The 20013-nt window shown below is 34.0% G+C and overlaps 1 protein-coding gene across 1 annotated transcript in view; it reads left to right on the top strand.

Moving 5' to 3' along the window:
- Window positions 1-20013, top strand: part of LOC114331068 (prolyl endopeptidase FAP) — a 413168-nt gene that overhangs the window by 301254 nt on the left and 91901 nt on the right. Inside the window, exon 6 of the mRNA XM_050644934.1 lies at window positions 10016-10245. Within this exon, the coding sequence (XP_050500891.1) occupies window positions 10016-10245 (230 nt within the window). The remainder of the gene's footprint in view (window positions 1-10015; window positions 10246-20013) is intronic.

Raw genomic sequence — 20013 nt, 5'->3', positions numbered from 1 at the left:
TACTGAAAAATTTCGTTTAACTGATGCACTTGTGACTGGGATAGTTTGTAGTAATTCACACAACTTGGACACTTCACACAGGGACTTTTTTAAACCAGTAGTTTTAAGAAATACCCAGATTTCTGAGTATATCTTTATCACTAATGTGAGTTGTTTCATAAACAACACTTAACTTATAATGCAAAGCTGGCATGTCAAAATATTTTCATTATTTTTAATCGTAGTGAAATAAATTCCTCTATGGGAAATTTTGATGAATTATAATTAAAAATATTAAATAAGAATATATTATAAAATTCTACAAATTTTAATTCGTTAAAATTTTGAAAGCGAAAATTCATTTTTCGTAGAATGTTATCAAAAGGTCTCTCTGTTGTCGACATTATCAATCTTCATTCTTTTTCTTTCATGTTCAGACCCCATATTTTCAGTTTTATCCCAAATATTTTTAAACTGCTCTCGTTTTTTAATTATCGTATTAATAAAGTCATCAATTTGTCTTATACAAAATGCAATGTCAATTGACTTCATCTGTAAAATGTCAAATAAAAGATCAGTAAAAGGAAAAATCTCTGCAAAAAATTTAAATCGAAATATTCTTTAAGCGAATGTATGTACCTAAGCACCCCTTAGGCCGATGCCACATTATGCGTTTTGACCAGATGCGGTGAAAACGCATCCGTTTCCAACGCAACCGGACCGACCTGTAACACTATGCGTTTAGTCTGGTGCAGTTTGTATGCGCGTACCGATGACTCAAAACGCATCCGTTTCCAACGCAACCGGACCGATCGGTCACACTATGCGTTTTCACCGGATGCGGCGGAAACGCATCCGGACAAAACGCTTAATCTGACATCGGCCTTAGAAGCAGTAACAGTCAGAGCATCCCACTCTTGGAAGGCGATCGAACGATCGCTTCTGCAGGGTACCAAAATTCGCGCGACTAGTGGGTGCCGTCATTGAACCCTGACCAATTTTTATACGGGACAACTGCATGACAAACGGCGATTTTGAGATGCGCTTCTGTCAGGGGTGGACCGAGTAGTTGAATTTTGTGCATAGTGCATATTGAGTTCCTTCCTTTGCGATTAATTTTTAATATTTTTCAATGCCTATTGCCTAGGTAATAATATGTAGATTACTGGGATTGGGGAAAATTTTTGATAATTAAATATTAGTTAATAATGTATTTTGTTATATCGAAGTATATAATAGGGAAGCGGTGCTTCCCCCGCTTCCATGGACCGCACGCCTCTGTTTAACACACTATGTCCTAAACGCAATATTTTCATTGAATGTTTTGTTTCTTCTTCTTATGCAATCCACTAGCGGATGTTCGCGAGTTTGATCATTTTTCTTCAATTCCTTGCAGTGTGTATTAGATCTCCTATGCTTCTTAGCCCTGTACATTGTTTGACATTACGGAGCCATGACAATTTTTTCCTGCCCACTACAGTTCTTCCTTCGATCTTTACTTCAATTAAGGTTTGCAAAAATTGGTATGTTTCGTTTCTAATTACGTGTCCCAGGTATGCCTTTTTTTGTTTCATTGTGAATAATAGTTGTCGTTCTGTACCAATTCTATTATAATTCTCAGGATTTCTTCATTTATTATTCGTGCGGTTCAGGGAACTTGAAGGATTCGTCGATACATCTACATCTCAAATACCTCTAGTTTGTTCATTGTTTATTTTTAAAGTCCATGCCATAAAGGAACAATGACCATAATATATTAGCATTTCGTGAATCTTAGTATTAGGCTCAGGTCAAAGTCAGAGCTCGTAAAGACTTTTCTGAATTTTATGAATGCGCTACTGGCCCTTTATATCCGACATTTAATTTCCATATCCGACACCCACTCTTCACATAACCAGGTTCCCAGGTACTTAAATTTTCTTACGCATTCTACATTTTGATTGTTATATGATAGTTTTCCATTTTGATGTTGACATAATTGACGGTTGATTGTAAGAAACTTCGTATTTTCTATGTTGATGCTAACACCCATATTCTTGCTATGTTCTCCAATTTTATTAAGAAGGTTTTGGAGGTCTTCTATATTGTCCGCAACACCGAATCATCCGCATATCATCTATTATTGACCCAGGTACCACTTACTTTGATGCCTCCTTCGCATTCCTCAAAAGCTCCCTGAGAGATACTTTCTGAATATAATTTGAGCAATAGTGGGGAGAGAATGCATCCCCGTCTTACACCTCTGATAATTTTTTGAGCTTGCGTTGTTTGGTTATCCACCTTTACGACAGTTGTTTGATTCCAGTAAAGATCTTGTATGCAACGAATGTATTTTTAAACTATGTCAAATTGTTTTAGTATATGTACGAGTTTATGATGCTGTACTCTGTCAAACGCTTTTTCATAATCTATAAAGTTCATCATTACACCTTTCCTTTGATCGTAGCAGTTCTTGGGTAGCACCCGGGTTACAACTAGTGCTTCCCTCGTACCCAGGACTTTTCCAAATCCAAATTGTAAACAACTAATAACCTTATCCCATTTTGTGGAAATTCTGTAGTGAAGAACTTTGAGGAATAATTTTAAGGAATGGCTCGTCACACTTATCAGTCGGTGGTCATCACTTTGTTGCGTTGTTCTTTTTTGGCAAAGGGATAAAAGTAGATACAAACCATTAGATAGGGAATTTTCCTTTCTTATAGATCTAGCTGAAAAATATTTTGGAGTATCTTCGTCTAACAATCTGAGTCATTCAACAGGCATTTAATAAGGTCCAATTGCATTTCCGTCCTTCGAGGTATTTACTGCTCTAGTAATTTTTTCAATAGGGAACTTGCACTAAAAAATTTTTTTGCATAAAATTGTTAATTTATGTTTTAAAATGTTATATACAAAATATTACGTCTTAACAATGAATAGTGTACGTACAACATCTAATCAAAGTTCCGCGCCTAAAATTTCCGTTTTAAACAACTTCAAAAGCGAGACCTGGGCCTAGATTCCGTGCACTGTAGATATCTACATGTCGCTTTCTATCGATATTTGAATATCAAAATATATGAATTTTTAGCTTTAATTGAATTATTTTCTAGTTTTGCTCTAGTTTATCAATTAGAGTATAACCTAGCAAAACTAGAAAATAATTCAATTAAAGCTAAAAATTCAAATATTTTGATATTCAAATATCGATAGAAAGCGACATGTAGATATCTACAGTGCACGGAATCTAGGCCCTGGGGTCTGACGTCACAGGTCACTCGTATCGTTTGCCCGTTCGGGGTGGGCTATTGCATTTAATGCAGTTTTCCCATAGATAAATAATATAGTTGAAATATCTTGTTTTACTCTCTGGCAAAAATGATTTTTTCTGTGACAGGCAAAATATTAACCTTTTATCTCTGTTGACATATATCAAAAAGTTCTTTTTTATGAAATTACTTTTGTCGTTTCTTGTGTTGAAGAACAAAGAAGAAACAAGTAACTTAAAAATAAACAAAACTTTTAGTAATAAAAGTAAGAGCAACTAAAAAGTATTGGTGCTACTATAGTATGCGGTCTACAGTCGGGTTTCTACTATAGCTTGCGGTCTACCGAGGGATGCGGTGTAAGTATAAGCTGAGATGATAAAGATATTAACTTTTAAAATTACAATAATGATTCTTCTTATTTATGCGTATTATTAACTTTATAAAGAAGAATTTTGTTGGCTATGTACACGTTCTATCGGTACGTCTGCTAATCACCATAATCTTTTCTCAGAAGGCTTTGAACACAATAATGAAAGGCTCCAGTAGGTACTAATAAACATTACAATAAAATATAATCTTTATTATAATGCAAATTACACCGTAATCTTTTCCAGGATATACGAAATCCTTCGATTAGAGGTAGGTAGATCAAACCCACGGGGCAAACCGTATACTATAATATAATAGTACCAAACTATTGTTATAAACGGTTTAATTAAACATACTTATTAATAAATCTTACTTATTTGCCTTGACACCTCGCATTTCTCCAATAGAATAGCTTTCACTACTTTTTATAAAAGTTGCCACGATGAAGATATCAACGGTAGGTAAGTTAGTCAGATTGACCTTTTGAAAAACCCTCGTCCGTCATATTATGCGTTTTAAACTCTTTACAAAGTAGCACTCAACTTTATCAATTTCAGTTTAAAACTAAGCTGATTGGGGAACTACCTATTACAATATATAAGATGAACATAAATAATACCTAGGAATTTTCCATTAAAGACGATTAAAATGTAATATACCCGTGATACCTATCCTAATCGCGTTGTTTCCGACTAGATAGCCCGGTTGACCGTGGCCCGTGACGTCGAACCAATAGAACGACGTTCAAGAGCCTCCTAAGATATTTGAATTTTATAGCATTTTCAAGGCGTCGTAATTAGCGTACGGGTTAAAAATATTTGTTTTTTTTTTCGCATGCAAGTGTTTTAAGATCATGTTACCTTATGTTTTTTAATATCATTTTAATATTTAAAAATTTATGAAAGTTCCCTATTGTTTTCTCGGGACAAGATAAGTTGTTAATATCTGTCACTTTTTCCTGAAAGACTTCCAGGCCTCTCGTCTGCAAAGAGATTGTTGATATATTGTTCCCATATGAACTTCATCTTTCTATCAACTTGTGTAATTGGTCCTTGTTCATTTTCTAAGTTAGGAAAACTTCTTTTTCTGTATACTTTAGTTACCTTCTTTATTTCCTTACATAGATTTTGGTCATCATGTTGTTCTTGTAACTATTCTATTTCCTCACACTGTTTCTTTATCCATTTATTTTTTGCATTTCTTATATCCCTTCTTATGCTTCGTTGTTGTTCTCGATATTTGTCTCGGTTCCCTTGGGTTTTATATTTTCTTTTTTCTTCGAGCATTAGTAATAATAATGTTTATTTAGGAATAACAATAAAGATTTACAAAAAAAAATAAAAAGCATAATGAGTATTACCTAAATAAACATAAATAACTCACTGAAGTTGAGCTACCTTGTATATATTATATATCACTAATATACATACAAAAGTAGCACCCCTTGTGCGTGAGACTTAAAAATATAATATAATAACTTACAAATATAAACAAAAACAAAAAATATTTAACAAATGTATAAATGTATACAGTTATATGGGAATTTATAAAAATACTAAAAAAACTCTAACATTAACCAAGAAAAAAATAAAAATATACTAATTTTAATATAATTTGTGACATAAATGTGTCCATCAATTCAAGGAATGTTGTAGTTGATAATAAAAATCTATTTAGATACAAATTTTATTTTCGATACAATTTTTTATTTCATATTTAAGTTTATTTATTAGAATTGTCCATTAATAAGTTCTTCGCAGAATTTTGTTGATTTGCTCCTAATCCATTGCCATGATTGATTTCGTCAGTGATCCAACTTTTGTTTTGTATTTTTTGTTTATATCCTATTTTGTTTAGTAATTATTTATTTTTTCATTGCTTTACAATAATGATTTTTATATAAAACCTGTGACAAAGTCTTAAGCTTTATTTTCTACTGGTATTATTTCTAATCTTCTTCTTCAGGTGCCATCTCCGCTACGGAGGTTGGCAATCATCATAGCTATTTTAATTTTTGAGGCAGTAGCTCTAAATAGTTGTTTCGAGCTGCATCCAAACCACTCTCTCAGGTTCTTCAACCATGAAATTCGTCTTCTTCCGATGCTTCTTCTGCCATCTATCTTTCCCTGCATTATGAGTCGTAGGATACCATACTTCTCGCCCCGCATCACATGTCCGAGATACTGTAGCTTCTTTTCTTTAATTGTAAGTTCAACTTCCTTTTCTTTACCTATTCTTCTCAGTACTTCATTGTTTGTAACTCTATCTACCCAGGAAACCCTCATAATTTTTCTATAGGTCCACATTTCAAAGGCGTTAAGTCGTCTCATTGTCTCTACATTTAACGTCCATGATTCCACTCCATAGTATAGAACACTGTAGACGTAACATTTTGTTAGGCGTACTTTAAGAGCTAATGTTAAATCTTTGCTACATAGGACCTTTTTCATTTTTATAAAATTAGAACGTGCTTTTTCGATTCTGACTTTTATTTCTGCAGTGTAGTCATTATTTTCTGTTATAAGTGTTCCTAGGTAAGTGTACTTTTTTACTCTTTCGATCTGCTGGCCCTCTACTATCAAGATTTCGTTAGTATTATGGTTGTTTTTACTAATTTTCATAAACTTCGTCTTTTTGATATTGAGAGAGAGTCCGTGCTCCCTACTACACCTTACTATTTTACTCATGAGTCTTTGCAGGTCTTGTAAACTATCGGCTATTATTACTGTATCATCTGCATATCTGATGTTGTTAACTAAGACTCCATTTACTCTTATGCCGACTGTTTCATCTTCCAGAGTTTCTCGCATTACCTCTTCAGAATAAGCGTTAAATAATAGAGGTGATAGTATGCAGCCTTGCCTGACTCCTCTCTTTATTTCCATTTCTTCAGATGTTTCTTTTTCAATTCTTACTATTGCTCGCTGATTGTAATAGAGGTGTGTTATTAGTCTTAAATCTCTTTCATCTAGGTTTTTATTTTTTAGGATTTCCATGAGTCGATCATGTTTTACTTTATCAAACGCCTTATTGTAGTCTATAAAACAGACGTAAAGAGGATGGTTAACATCCAAACATCTCTGTGTCAGCACGTTGAAGGAGAATAGTGCCTCTCTGGTACCCATACCATTGCGGAACCCATATTGAGTGTCACTAATATCCAGCTCCAGTTTAGAGTGTATTCTGGCGTGGATAATTTTCAATAGAATTTTCAAGGTATGTGACATTAAGCTTATGGTTCGGTAGTCACTGCATTCTTTTGCATTCACCTTCTTTGGCAAACACACAAAGGCTGATGTCAACATTTCTCTAGGGATGATTCCAGTAGTATAGATAGCGTTGAACAGTTCTACTATTATGTCCAGGTTTTTCTCGTTGACCAACTTTATCAGCTCGCTAGGCAATTCATCTGGACCAGCAGATTTATTGGTTTTCATAGAGTTTATTGCCTGACTAACCTCTGATTTGGTTATCTCTGGGCCTACATCTCCCGTTTGGCTATCTACGGATGTACTAGCTTCTCTCTGGTCATGAAAAAGTTCCTCGATATACTCTTTCCATCGTCGTAGTTTTCGTTTTGTCTCCATTATAATATTTCCATTTTTGTCGAGCAATATATTTGAGGTTCTTCTATTTCCTATTCCGGCTAGTTCTTTGACTTTTTTATGTAGGTTGAAGTTGTCATATGTGTTTTGCAGTTCTTCTATTTCTTTACATTTTTCAGAGAAGTAGGTTTCTTTAGCCTCCCTAATTTTTCTTCTTATTTGGTTTTGAAGCTGTTTATAGCGGGTCTTATTAATGGTTTTGTTAGTCGTATTATTTCTAATACGACTATATAAAATATTGAACTCCTTTGTAAAGATAATTGCTACGAGATCAACGTGATATAGTTTCAAAAAAGTTCAAAGCTGTAAAACATTTCTTTTGTTTTAAATTTTTATTTTATAATTTTCCGTATTACTTTTAGTTCCGGTACAGAACGCTTTTAGTATCATTTAAAATTCGCTTCCATTGTAAGACTTTTTTACTTTAATACATTTTTATTACCAAAGTTCTTGTACGCTAAGTTCTCTTTATCTAACTTTAGGAAACTAGTTTTTATTTTACTTTATAAGCATAGTATAAGTATTTTCTTAGAAACTTTCTTTTATCACCATATCTTAATATTCCAAATTGAGACGATAAATTGAAGGTAGGTATTGATTAGTTTGTCAAAGAAAGTACATACTATATTTTATTGTAATACTGATGTACCTAAATAAAATTAACTTCAATTTTTTTAATGTAGATCATACATTTTTTTATCTAAGAAGAGCCTATTTGTATGTATTATTTTCCGGTGGTGAAAAATTGGCCACTGCCAGAAAGGGCAGTGTTTCCAGGGAGGCCGACATACTCTATGTAGTGAACGGCCGTAGTATCAGAGGCATGAGCGGGTTCGAGCCCAGCTAACAACAATCCATTTTTCATTTCTAAAAATAATACGAGCCGTTTCACCGTGCCTCGAAGAGTACATTAAGCCGTCGTTCCCCCTGGGCTAGTACATCAACACTTACTTGTTACTTGAAACAGGGTTAAAGATGTAAAGTATGAGAGTACATACTATATTTTAGTCTAATACTGATCCAAGTAACTAAATAAAATTAACTGCATTTTTTTTAATGTAAATCAGTAGATTTTGTTATCTAAGAAGAGCCTATTTGTCTGTATAATTTTCCGATGGTAAAAAATTGGCCACTGCATGTAGGGACAGTGTTCCCAGGAAGCGCCGATGTACTCTATGTAGTGAACGGCCGTAGCTCAGCGGCATGATACTGTGCTAGTGTACATCGACACTAGTTACTTGAAACAGGGTTAAAGATATAATTGGCGCCGGAATTATCCGAAAGGATCTCATCAGTAAAAATGCCATACGATATTATTATTATACTCTATGTAACTGAGAAGGTAAGTAAAGAGTAAAAACATGCACAGGTGGAGGCTCGTTCCTTACTCCACTGGGGCCTCCTGAACGGGAATGGCGAAAAGCATGATGGCTTAGTAATAGAGAACATGAACATCTACTAGCCTGCCCAAACTACTCGCACATGTGCACTCTGGATGGCTTGGGAATCTTGGGACCGAAAAACAAAATTACAATATCACACAGTTTATTACTAGACTCAGTAACTCTAGTTTTCCGTAGACGAAAAAGTAAAAGTAAGGATAAACTAATAACACTAACCTAGGAGAACACTATTTTGGCTTTAGAAAATGGGGAAGTACTAAAGACAATATATTCACTTTATGGGCAATACAAACAGAAAGTAATGAAGAAAATAAACCGACAATGACACTTTTCACAGATTTTAAGTAGGGATCTAATGTCATTTCTAGTTACAAATCCTAATCCTATATGAATTAATTTACACTCTCTATTAGATTGACCCTAATTGAAATCGCCTCCGTTTATTACTCACTTCTCTGATAGAATATCTCTTAGTAGGTCTCACATTTGATCGTAGAAAACCCTTCTTTTCATTCTCACCCCGACCGACTAAAGAATCATACAAACTGAAAACATTCAACACTTCTTTATCAAGTAAAAATGTGTACTATCTTTCATTTCTATATTAGAAATTATATCAACATAATTCCTAGTATTACCCTTTCTCACGTACCAAAAGGTGTATCCTTCACCTAGTCCTTTCGCCTTTTACCTTTCCACCTCGTCTCTTGAATGCAAGCAATGTATACCCTCCTTCTTTCCTCTTTTCTCAGACCAACTCCTTACTATTTTCTAATTTTACATTCAAAAATTGCAAGATCTTGTCTGAATTTTCTCATCTATAATGATATTCCTTCTAAAATATTCTTCAGCAAGAAATCTAGAAAGCTGGAGGCTCAGCTTGCTTTTATAACATGTTACCTCAGGAGATGCCATTATTTGGGTATAATTTTTGTTGTACTGAAGAAGTCTTTTCATTATTGCAACCTGAAAAGACATTCGGATATTTGATGCACAAATTCTTTTTCTACCAGCATCATGACTTGCACCATTTAGCTAACCCATCGCCAATGCCATCCAAGTGCAGCATTTCGACACATTCATTACATTGTCCTGTACAGGCCAAGATCTCTAGTGTATAGAGTGCACCATTAACCAATGTATTGTTGTTCGTATCCTGCAATTAGAAGGCCCTTGACTATAACTATAATATGGGATACAAAGGTCACTTATATCCAATTATTGACTTTTTGTGATTAATAGATAAAGATAAAAGTATTGGTCCATCATATTTCCAATTTAAATTTATTTAACGTTGCAATAAATTTTATTTGATTGATCAATGGCAAATATTTTTTTATAACTAACCCAAAATATTTATTTATGGTAACGAAATACTTCATACTCATATCTATTTGATTTATGTTTGCAGACACAACGCATAACTGGAGATGGCCACGGATGGGTGGATATGAGTGATAGTCCCGTTTTTGGAACTGACAGTTCAAATTATATTACTATTGCACCAGTTAGGGATGGTCCGGCAGGGACTTTTCGACATGCCGTGGCAGTAAACATTCCAAAAAGACGTTTTATTCCTCTAACACATGGTAGATATGAAGTTACGAGGATATTAACTTGGGATCATTCCAATGATGTTATGTAAGTTATTTGTTTCTTAAAGTGATGGCATAAAATATGTTAGGTGTACGATATTATTGTGGAAAACAGGTTTTCTACGTCTTATACATTATAAAGTTTATTTATATTTCCAAAATAATAGAGGTGTAGGGCGATAATACATTATAATACAATACAAAAACAACACAATAAATATTAAACGTAATCTTAAACTTAACGAATATTCTGCTACACATTTACATTTAGTCCAAGTAATGAAGCTTAAAATAGGACAAAACTTCGCAATTTTTACAGAATGGATCGATTTGCTTGAAAATTTGAGAATAAGTAGTGGATAGTCCAAGTATTAAAATCTATATGATGCCGAAAGGCGCTTTTACCATGGGGTTGGTTGCCACCCCATCCTGGGGGTGGAAATTATTTATTATATTTTTACCTCAAACATTGGTAAAAAACGTTCTATACATTTTTTTGATATACAGTTTTCGATTTATTGGATATCGAAAGTGTTAATTTTATATCGAAAAAAACAATGTTTTTAATCAGTTTTCTGCTAATAACTCCAAAACTTTTCGTTTTATCAAAACCACTTTACTCAACAAAAATGTAGCTTTTGAAAAATAAACAAAACCGTTTGTACTAATTTGCTGTAAGACCAACAGTATTCGAGCTACACTTTATTATATGTTAGCTCTTCTTCGTCAAATGCTAAATATTGTAGTTTCAAAGTCAAAAGACGGGGAAACTATGTAATTTTCGAGGATAACTTGTTGAAACTAATTTAAAGTACCTATTTAAAAATATCTATCTCCAAAAATAAAAAAAGTCTCTAGCTCAAAAATTAAGTGACTTTTAATGAAAATAATGTCAGTCCCTATTTTTTTTTCAGCGAAAAAGTTATCGGAAGCAACCCCCTTATCACCACCCTAATTAAAATTAGTAATTTACCTTATTTGGTCTTCTTTACTTATGTATTATTAATAGGTTTTAGAAGTTTGACTGGCTTAGAATAATTAGCTTTTAAAAAAATGGAGTTAAAAGCGAATAACGAATTTTTGTAGTTTGGAAAAAATGGCCTTTTCTTCAGAATAGAAAGATTGGCATCAGAGATATAAAAATATTTAAATACTAAATTGTAGCTTATTTAATTGCCAAGAAACTGGTTTACATAAATTTTTTCTACGGCAAAAATTAAGTGAGCTATTGACAATTAAATCTTCTAATAACAAGCAAAAACCACCTTTACCAACCCTTTCAAAGTCATCTCTTTTTACGACTGAGGATTTTTAAAAGATTTATTATTAATAGACTTATAGATCTTGTAAAAAGCTATCAAATTCTTTTTCAACAGACTTTTTAAAATAAAAAATAAAAAAGTTACGGTCAAAAAATCAATATATTTTTTTGAAAAAAAAATGAGATATCCAATTGAAAGCGAATAATGCAAATTAGCGGTGTTTTTAGTCATTGGCCTTATTCATTCTTCTTTATCTATGTACTATTAATAGATTTTAGAAGTTTTACTGGCATAGAATGATTAGTTTTTAAAAACTGGAGTTAAAAGCGAATAACGAATTTTTGTAGTTTGGTAAAAAATGCCATTTTCTTCTTTGCCTGCCAAATTTCTTTCACCGATTTTGTATAATGCATTCTCTAAAGATGACCTCACCAACTAAGTTACATCCTTTCTATATATTCTAAGGTTGACTCTATTTCCAAATCTTCTCTGATTTGAGTGTTCCGTAGTCTATCTCTTTTGGTACTCTTGAACTCGTCTAAGGTAGTTAATTTCTACTGCCAGTATTTTCTTGTCATTCTTTTAGAACCCATGACTCGCAACCAAAGGTTAATACAGGCCTGTATTTTGACTTGAACACAATAATTTTTGTTTTTCTTGTTATTTATTTTCCTTTAAGGAATTTATTGCTCATTGCGTAGCATAGCTTCATCGTTTTTTGGATTATACAGGGTGATTCATTAAGAATGTCCAATCTTTGGCATGTAGATTCTAGACTTCAAAATATTAAGATTTAACCCAACTCATTTAAAGAAAATGTGCCTCTTTACTGAGTTACAGGGTGTTTTATTTAAAAATTTAATAACTATTTATACCCAGTGCTTTAAAACTATTTGACATATCCTTGTCAAACTTGGCAGAAAATATAGGTACTGTACATCCTACCAAATTATGATAAATTAACTTTTCTGGCTACTACCAGAGGCGTACGACAGGGGAAAGTGAATGGTTGACCCTTTTCCAAATTCTACGTCACTGGCGAAATTGCTATTTTAGCACAATATTTCGATTTTCCAATACTTTCTATGTAAGTAATATAGTCTTCATTCGTAACGTTAAAGTCATTAGTTTTCGAGATATTTGAAGTTGAAAATGAAACGGCTCATGATTTTATCGATACGGATGCAGAGTATATTATTTGTACCGAAAGTATCGGAGAATCGAAAAATTGCAATAAAATAGTAATTCCGCCAGTGGCGTAGAATTTGGGAAATGTCAACCATTCAGTTTCCCCTGTCGTACGCTTCTGGTACTAGCCAAAAAGTTTTATTTAACATATTTTAGTAGGTTGTACAGTGTCTACACTATCTGCTAAGTATGATAAGGATATGTCAAATACTTTTAAAATACTGGATACAAATAGTTAATATTTATGTAATAGGGGTGTTTGATTTAAAAACTTAAAAATTATTTGTACCCAGTACTTTAAAAGTATTAGAAATTGTCGTATCATACTTGCCAAAAAGTGTAGGTACTGCACACCTTACTAATTTATGTTAAATATACGTTTCTGGCATTACCAGAGGCGTAGAGGGAAACTGAATGATTGGACCTTCCCAAATTCTACGCCACTGATGGAATTGCCATTTCAGCATAATTTGTAGGTTCTCCAATACTTTCTATGCAAATAATATACTCTTCATTCGTATCGATAAAATCATAAGTTTTCGAGATATTTGAAGTTAAAATGAAGGGGCACAATACATTAATCAAAATAACTGTAAAGTTTCATTTTCAACTTTAAATATCTCGAAAACTAGTGACCTTAACGTTACGAATGGAGTATAGTATTTACATAGAAAGAATTGGAAAATCGAAATATTGTGCTAAAATAGCAATTTCGCCAGTGGTGTAGAATTTGGGAAGGGTAAACCATGCACTGTCCCCTGTCGTACGCCTCTGGTAGTAGCCAGAAACGTTTGTTTATCACAATTTAGTAGGGTGTACGGCAACTACACTTTCTGCAAAGTATGACAAGGATATGTCAAATAGTTTTAAAGTACTGGGTAAAAATGGTTATTAAATTTTTAAATAGAACACCCTGTAACTCAGTAATGAGACACATTTTATATAAGTGATTTGGGTTAAATCTTAATATTTTGAGGTCTAGAATCTACAACTCAGAGATTGGACATTCTTAATGAATCACCCTGTATTATTAATTTCTATTTCCTGTCGTCCGTTGTCTTCTAATTCTACTCCTAAGTATTGGAAGGTTCATGCTTGATCTGTGTTTACTTCTTTTATATTTGCCTTTTCTTCTTCATTTTCTTTCATGACCATAACTTTTGTTTTATTGTTATTAATTGTCGTTCCATATTAATTTGTCTAGTAGGTCTGGATCCCGCGTATGAAAAAAAAGTTGATTAATAGCAAGCTGAAAATTTGTTAATAGCTTAAGGGTGTCTAGTCGGACAAACTTTGATATATGGGAACACTGGCACAGGGGAAGATTTAATTGTGGAACAGGTTAAAAATTTGGAACGGTCAGACCACGAAAACGTCACATGTATTTTGTCCGACAGAACAGAATCTCAAATAGATTATTGTGTAGAATTCTTATTCTTAAATCTGTAGAATAAGAGCCAGAATCTCAAACATTAAAAAAGAAAATGGATCAAAAATTGAAAAATATGAAATAAAAAACTTAGCAGATAACAGCAAAAGGACCAAATACAGAGAATATATAAAAGGAAGGCTAGAAAACAGACAAAAGCACGAGGATATAAACAGAAAATGGGAAGCGTATAAAAACATCATACAAGACGCTGCCAAAGAGACCTTGGGTCTACAAAAAAAGGTCAAACTAACTGAAGGGAAGTGGTTCGATGAAGAGTGTCTTAACATAACAGAAAGAAAAAATAATGCATATCAACGACTACAACAACGACATAGAACAAGACAGGCAGAGGAGGAATATAGAATGCTAAGGAGGGAAGAGAAGAAAATACACCGCAGGAAGAAAAGAGAACATATAGAAAAAGAACTCCAAGAAATTGGAGAATTAAATAAACCAACAGAAACGAGAAAATTCTACCAGAATTTAACAAAAGCAGAAAAGAATTTAAACCAACGACAATGATGTGCAGAGACAAAGAAGGAGATATAGTAACTCAACAGAGTGAAATACTGCAAAGATGGACTGAATTCTTCAAAGAGAAGTTTGAACAAAACGGAGATCCACTATACGATGAAATTATACTGAATCAAACGGATACCAGAGAAACAATCCCCCTTCAGAAGCTGAAATGCAAGAAGCAGTTACCAGACTGGAAAACAACAAGTCACCTGGATTGGACAACATTAGCGCAGAATTAATAAAAGAAGGCGGAGACTCCCTTTTGAATGCGATACACGAACTTATAGTGAACATATGGAATAATAAACAACTGCCACAAGACTGGAATAACGGAGTAATCATTCCACTACATAAAAAGGGAGATCAGCTTCAATGTAACAACTACCGGGCAATAACGCTACTGACTGTGGCATATAAAATACTGTCAAATATTTTGTCTGAGCGATTGAGACCATATGCGGCACAAATAGTTGGGGGATATCAATGTGGTTTCTGCAGGCAGAAGTCCACAATAAATCAGATCTTCGTTTTGAGACAAATCTTGGAAAAGACTAGTGAATTTTATATAGAAACACATCATCTCTTCATTGACTTTGAGAGTGCCTATGATAGTATCCATCGAGAATTTTTGATCAACGCCCTGAAAGAGTTTAATATTCCAACTCATCTCATTGAAATAGTAAAAGAAACACTTAAAGTACAAAGCAGGGTTCGAATTCAAAATGCACTAACAGATACAATCAGTGTTAGAACGGGCCTACGACAGGGAGATGCCCTATCCTGTATTCTATTCAACATCACATTAGAGAAAATAATTAGAGAGTCAAAAGTCAACACTAGAGGAACAATAATAACAAAAAGTGTACAAATATTGGCATTTGCCGATGATGTTGATATCATAGTTAGAAGCAAAAGAGAAATGATCGAAGCATTTAATGCTATAGAAAGAGCGGCACAAAACAGTGGCCTAAATATTAATGAAATAAAAACCAAATACATGAAGACCAGCAAATCGACAGGCCAAAGAAACCTACAGAATCTGACACTAGGAGACTATAACATCGAAAGCGTAAAATTTTTTACATATATCTAGGTTCACTAGTTACCGCAGATAACAATGGCAGCGAAGAAGTTAAGAGAAGAATACATATTGCTAACAAAACATATAATGGACTCATTAAACATCTAAGATCTAACAACATAACGAGAAAAACCAAATGCAAAATATACAAAACCCTGATAAAACCGGTCCTTATATATGGATCAGAGACATGGACACTGACGAAAAGCGATGAGAACTTATTAGGTACGTTTGACCGAAAAATCCTTAGACACATATATAAGGGGGTGAAAGAAAATGACGTATGGCGCAGAAGATATAATTTTGAACTATACGCAGCATACAACGAACCCGACGTCATAACATCCATAAAGATCTGACGTCTGCGCTGGATGGGCCATGTTGAACGAATGTTGGAGACCGAAACACCAAAACACATAATGAAGCAAACACCAGTAGGGAGAAGGTCAAAGGGAAGACCCAAACTTAGATACATGGAACAAGTGGAACAAGATCTGAAAACACTTGAGATTACCCACTGGAAGAACAAAGCAAGGAACAGAACAGAATGGCGGAAAATCCTAGAATAAGCCAGGACCCAAAAAGGGTTGTCGAGCTACTGATGATGATGATATATGTCTTTTCTTCTTCTTCATTTTCTTCCATGACCATAACTTTTGTTTTATTGTTATTAATTGTCGTTCCATATTAATTAGTAGGTCTGGATCCCGCGTATGAAAAAAAAGTTGATTAATAGCAAGCTGAAAATTTTTTAATAGCTTAAGGGTGTGTAGTCGGACAAGCTTTGATATATGGGAACACTGGCACAGGGGAAGTTTTAATTGTGGAACAGGTTAAAAATTTGGAACGGTCAGACCACGAAAACGTCACATGTATTTTGTCTGACAGAATGATTTTTGCATGATAGCAGTCTGATTTTTGCATGAGAGTTTAATCTCTTTTCGGAGAGTTTAAGTCTATTCTGTCGGACAAAATAAATATGCCGTTTTCGTGGTCTGACCGTTCCAAATTTTTAACCTGCTCCACAATTAAAACTGCCCCTGTTCCAGTGTTCCCATATATCGAAAGTTTATCCGACTAGACACCCTTAACCCATTAACACCTACGGGCACCATATGGAACCAACAAATTACATACGCATCAAAGTCTATTTGCCATCATATCGGCTAAAATTTCGCAGAAATGTTCTGGGTATTTTTAGTTGAAGGTTACCTCTTCTTGAGTGAACAACTGAAATTTAGTTTTATAACTATTTACGAGTGTAATAAATTCTTGAAGTTACGGTTGGTTTTGTTTGTGAAAAAATATGGACATCCGTTTCGTGTGAGTATTTTATTTATTACTTTTTGCACTGGGATTCTCGTTTTTATTTTAAAAACATTCGAAACAAACTTCAATAAATAAATTGTGCACGTTTTCATAATCTTTCATCTTTTGGTTTTTTCGTAATTACGCCAAAAATATGTGTGTTTCCATATAGAGCCGCTAGGCGGTTTACTGGATAGATAGTTTTGACTATTTTTTTTATAAACTTTCCTTATTTTTAGAGGAATTACTTTGAAAGAAGCTCTCGACATAGCTTACGGGGAAGACGAAAGTGATAACGATGTTTCTGCGGTTTACATAGAACCTCCAGATAGTAACGTATTGACAGACGAAGACTAGGCCGATGAAGATGACGCGGGTTTTATTGATAACCTTAGTCGTAACCAGCTATCTTCTGGCGCCGAAATTGTATTTTCCAACAACAGTAGAATCGGAGGCATTGCTGAAGATACGATTGTAGAAGAAACCACGATAGATTCACCCAGTACGAGCAGCAGAGCAATTCCATCTCCGCTAACTTCAACTGATGGAGGTCTAACTATGTTCACGCGGCCGCAAAGTTCAGATTTTTGTAAAGAAGGGGATTTGGTGCATACAGAGTATAATTTTCCAGTGTCTGATTACTCAAAATATGCTGATTCAAGCCCTATAGAGCTGTTTAAATTATTTTTTACTGACGAACTGTTGAAAGAACTGATGACAAGGACGACAAACTACGCGCTGTTCAAAAACTGTGCCTCTCCAAACGTGTCCATAGAAGAACTTAAAGTCTTCTTAGGTTTTTTAATTTTAAGTGGTTACAACACCCTGCCTTCAAAAAGAAGCTGTTGGGAAAGTGGTAAAGATATGCGGAACGAAATGGTAGTAGATGCAATGCGACGCGACCGTTTTCTGCAAATTTGTCGCTTTATACATTTTGCAGACAACAATTCAATAGATTTAGAAGACAAAATATATAAGCTTAGATTTTTATAAGTTTATTTGAAATCAAAATTTATAGAACATTTTGTTCCTGAGAAAAATCTTTGCTACGATGAATCAATGATCCGTTATTACGGAAGACACGGCTGTAAGCAGTTCATACGCGGAAAGCCGATTAGGTTCGGGTACAAAGTGTGGGCATTCAACACCCCATGTGGCTACTTGATAAACTTTGAAATTTATCAAGGACGAAATCCCCGTGCAAACAAGGCGTATGAAGCACTCTTCGGGAAATCCGCCACATCTCTTGTGCAAATGATTGAAGAATTGGGGGAAAACGTAAGAACCGATACAATTTTTATTTCGATAATTTATTCACTGGATCAAACCTATTGTATACATTGAAAAATAATGAATATAGTGCAACACAAACCATCAGAGACAATCGACTACCAAGAGGGTGTATTCTCGAAGACAAAAAAGAATTTAGTAAAATGGCTCGGGGAGCTATCTCTTCTACATTAGAAGGAACTTGTGGAATAATATACGTCCGATGGATGGACAATAGCGTTGTTACATTAGCAAGCACTTGTTTTGGCGTGTCACCAACTAGACCTGTTGAAAGATTTTCAAGACAGGAGAGAAAAAACATTGTTGTTCCGAGGGCAAATATTGTTTCACAATATAATAACAATATGGGTGGCACCTATTTGATGGATAGCAATATATCTTGCTATCGAATTGGAATCCGTTCCAAGAAATAGTATTGGCCCATTTTTATGCAGTGTGTCAATTTAAAAACTTACAATGGCTATATCTCACGAACAAAAGCTGATATCAAAAAATGCTTGAAACCGTTTCTAGGATAGTAAGGGGGAACTAAAATGACATGAAAGAGAACTCACCCCCATCAACCCCCTAGGCCCCACCCATCACAACCAAAAAAGTTTAAATTGCAAACCCCTACTTGTGATGCATCATTGAAAAGGCTATAAAAAATGCTATCCAATGGTATAAATAATAATTATACAGGGTGAAGCAATAATGGTGAAACTTTTGCTTAAATGAAAAATTTACTAAGGTTTTGTTGAATTACAAATTGATTAAAAATGTCAATTAAGTAAATATTTAATGTGAATTCCGTTGTTTGGTAAACAATAATACAGCCTATTTTCAAATTCTGCACGAAATTTGGCAAATGTTCTAGTAATAGGGCGACATGCTTGAGTAATTCTTTCTCGAAATTCCCCAAGTGATGCAAGTTGAGTTTTATAAACAACTGATTTAAGGTAACCCCATAGAAAAAAGTAATATACTATTCTACTATAAAAAGTACCATCCAATGGTATAAATAATAATTATACAGGGTGTTAATATCAGCTGGCTTACTATGACTTTTGTATTTGTAATGCTATCTCCCGGACTATTATTTTAAATGGTAAATGTCCGCTAGAACTTTTTTTTGTTGAATTAAAACTTAATTTGCTATTTTTGCCTTAAATCAGTTGTTTATAAAACTTAACTTTTGTCACTTGGGAAATTGCGAGAAATAATTACTCAAGCATGTCGCCCTATTACTAGAAAAACATTTGCCAAATTTCGTGCAGAATTTGAAAATAGACTGTATTATTGTTTACAAAACAACGGAACCCACTTTGCACATTTACTTCATTGACATTTTTATCAAATTTGCAATTCAACAAAACCTCATTAAATTTTTCATTTAAGCCAAAGTTTCACAATTATTGCTTCACCCTGTATAATTATTGTTTATACCATTGGATAGCATTTTTTATAGCCTTTTCAATGATGTATCACAAGTAGGGGTTTGCAATTTAAACTTTTTTGGTTGTGGTGGGTGGGGCCTAGGGGGTTGATGGGGGTGCGTTCTCTTTCATGTCATTTTAGTTCCCCCTTACTATCCTAGAAACGGTTCCAAGCATTTTTCGTTCTCAGCTTTTGTTCGTGAGATATAGCCATTGTAAGTTTTAAAATTGACACACTGTATACCTAGTGGACGTAAGCATTCAAAATGCATGGACGCTGTATAGAAAATTTGGTCGTAACATTAGCCAACTAGAATTT

The sequence above is a fragment of the Diabrotica virgifera genome, chromosome 2 (assembly GCF_917563875.1).
Source record: "Diabrotica virgifera virgifera chromosome 2, PGI_DIABVI_V3a".
In the NCBI taxonomy this organism is placed as follows: Eukaryota; Metazoa; Arthropoda; class Insecta; order Coleoptera; family Chrysomelidae; genus Diabrotica; species Diabrotica virgifera.
Note: the sequence above shows the minus strand (reverse complement) of the source record. Positions and strands in the feature narration are given on the sequence as shown.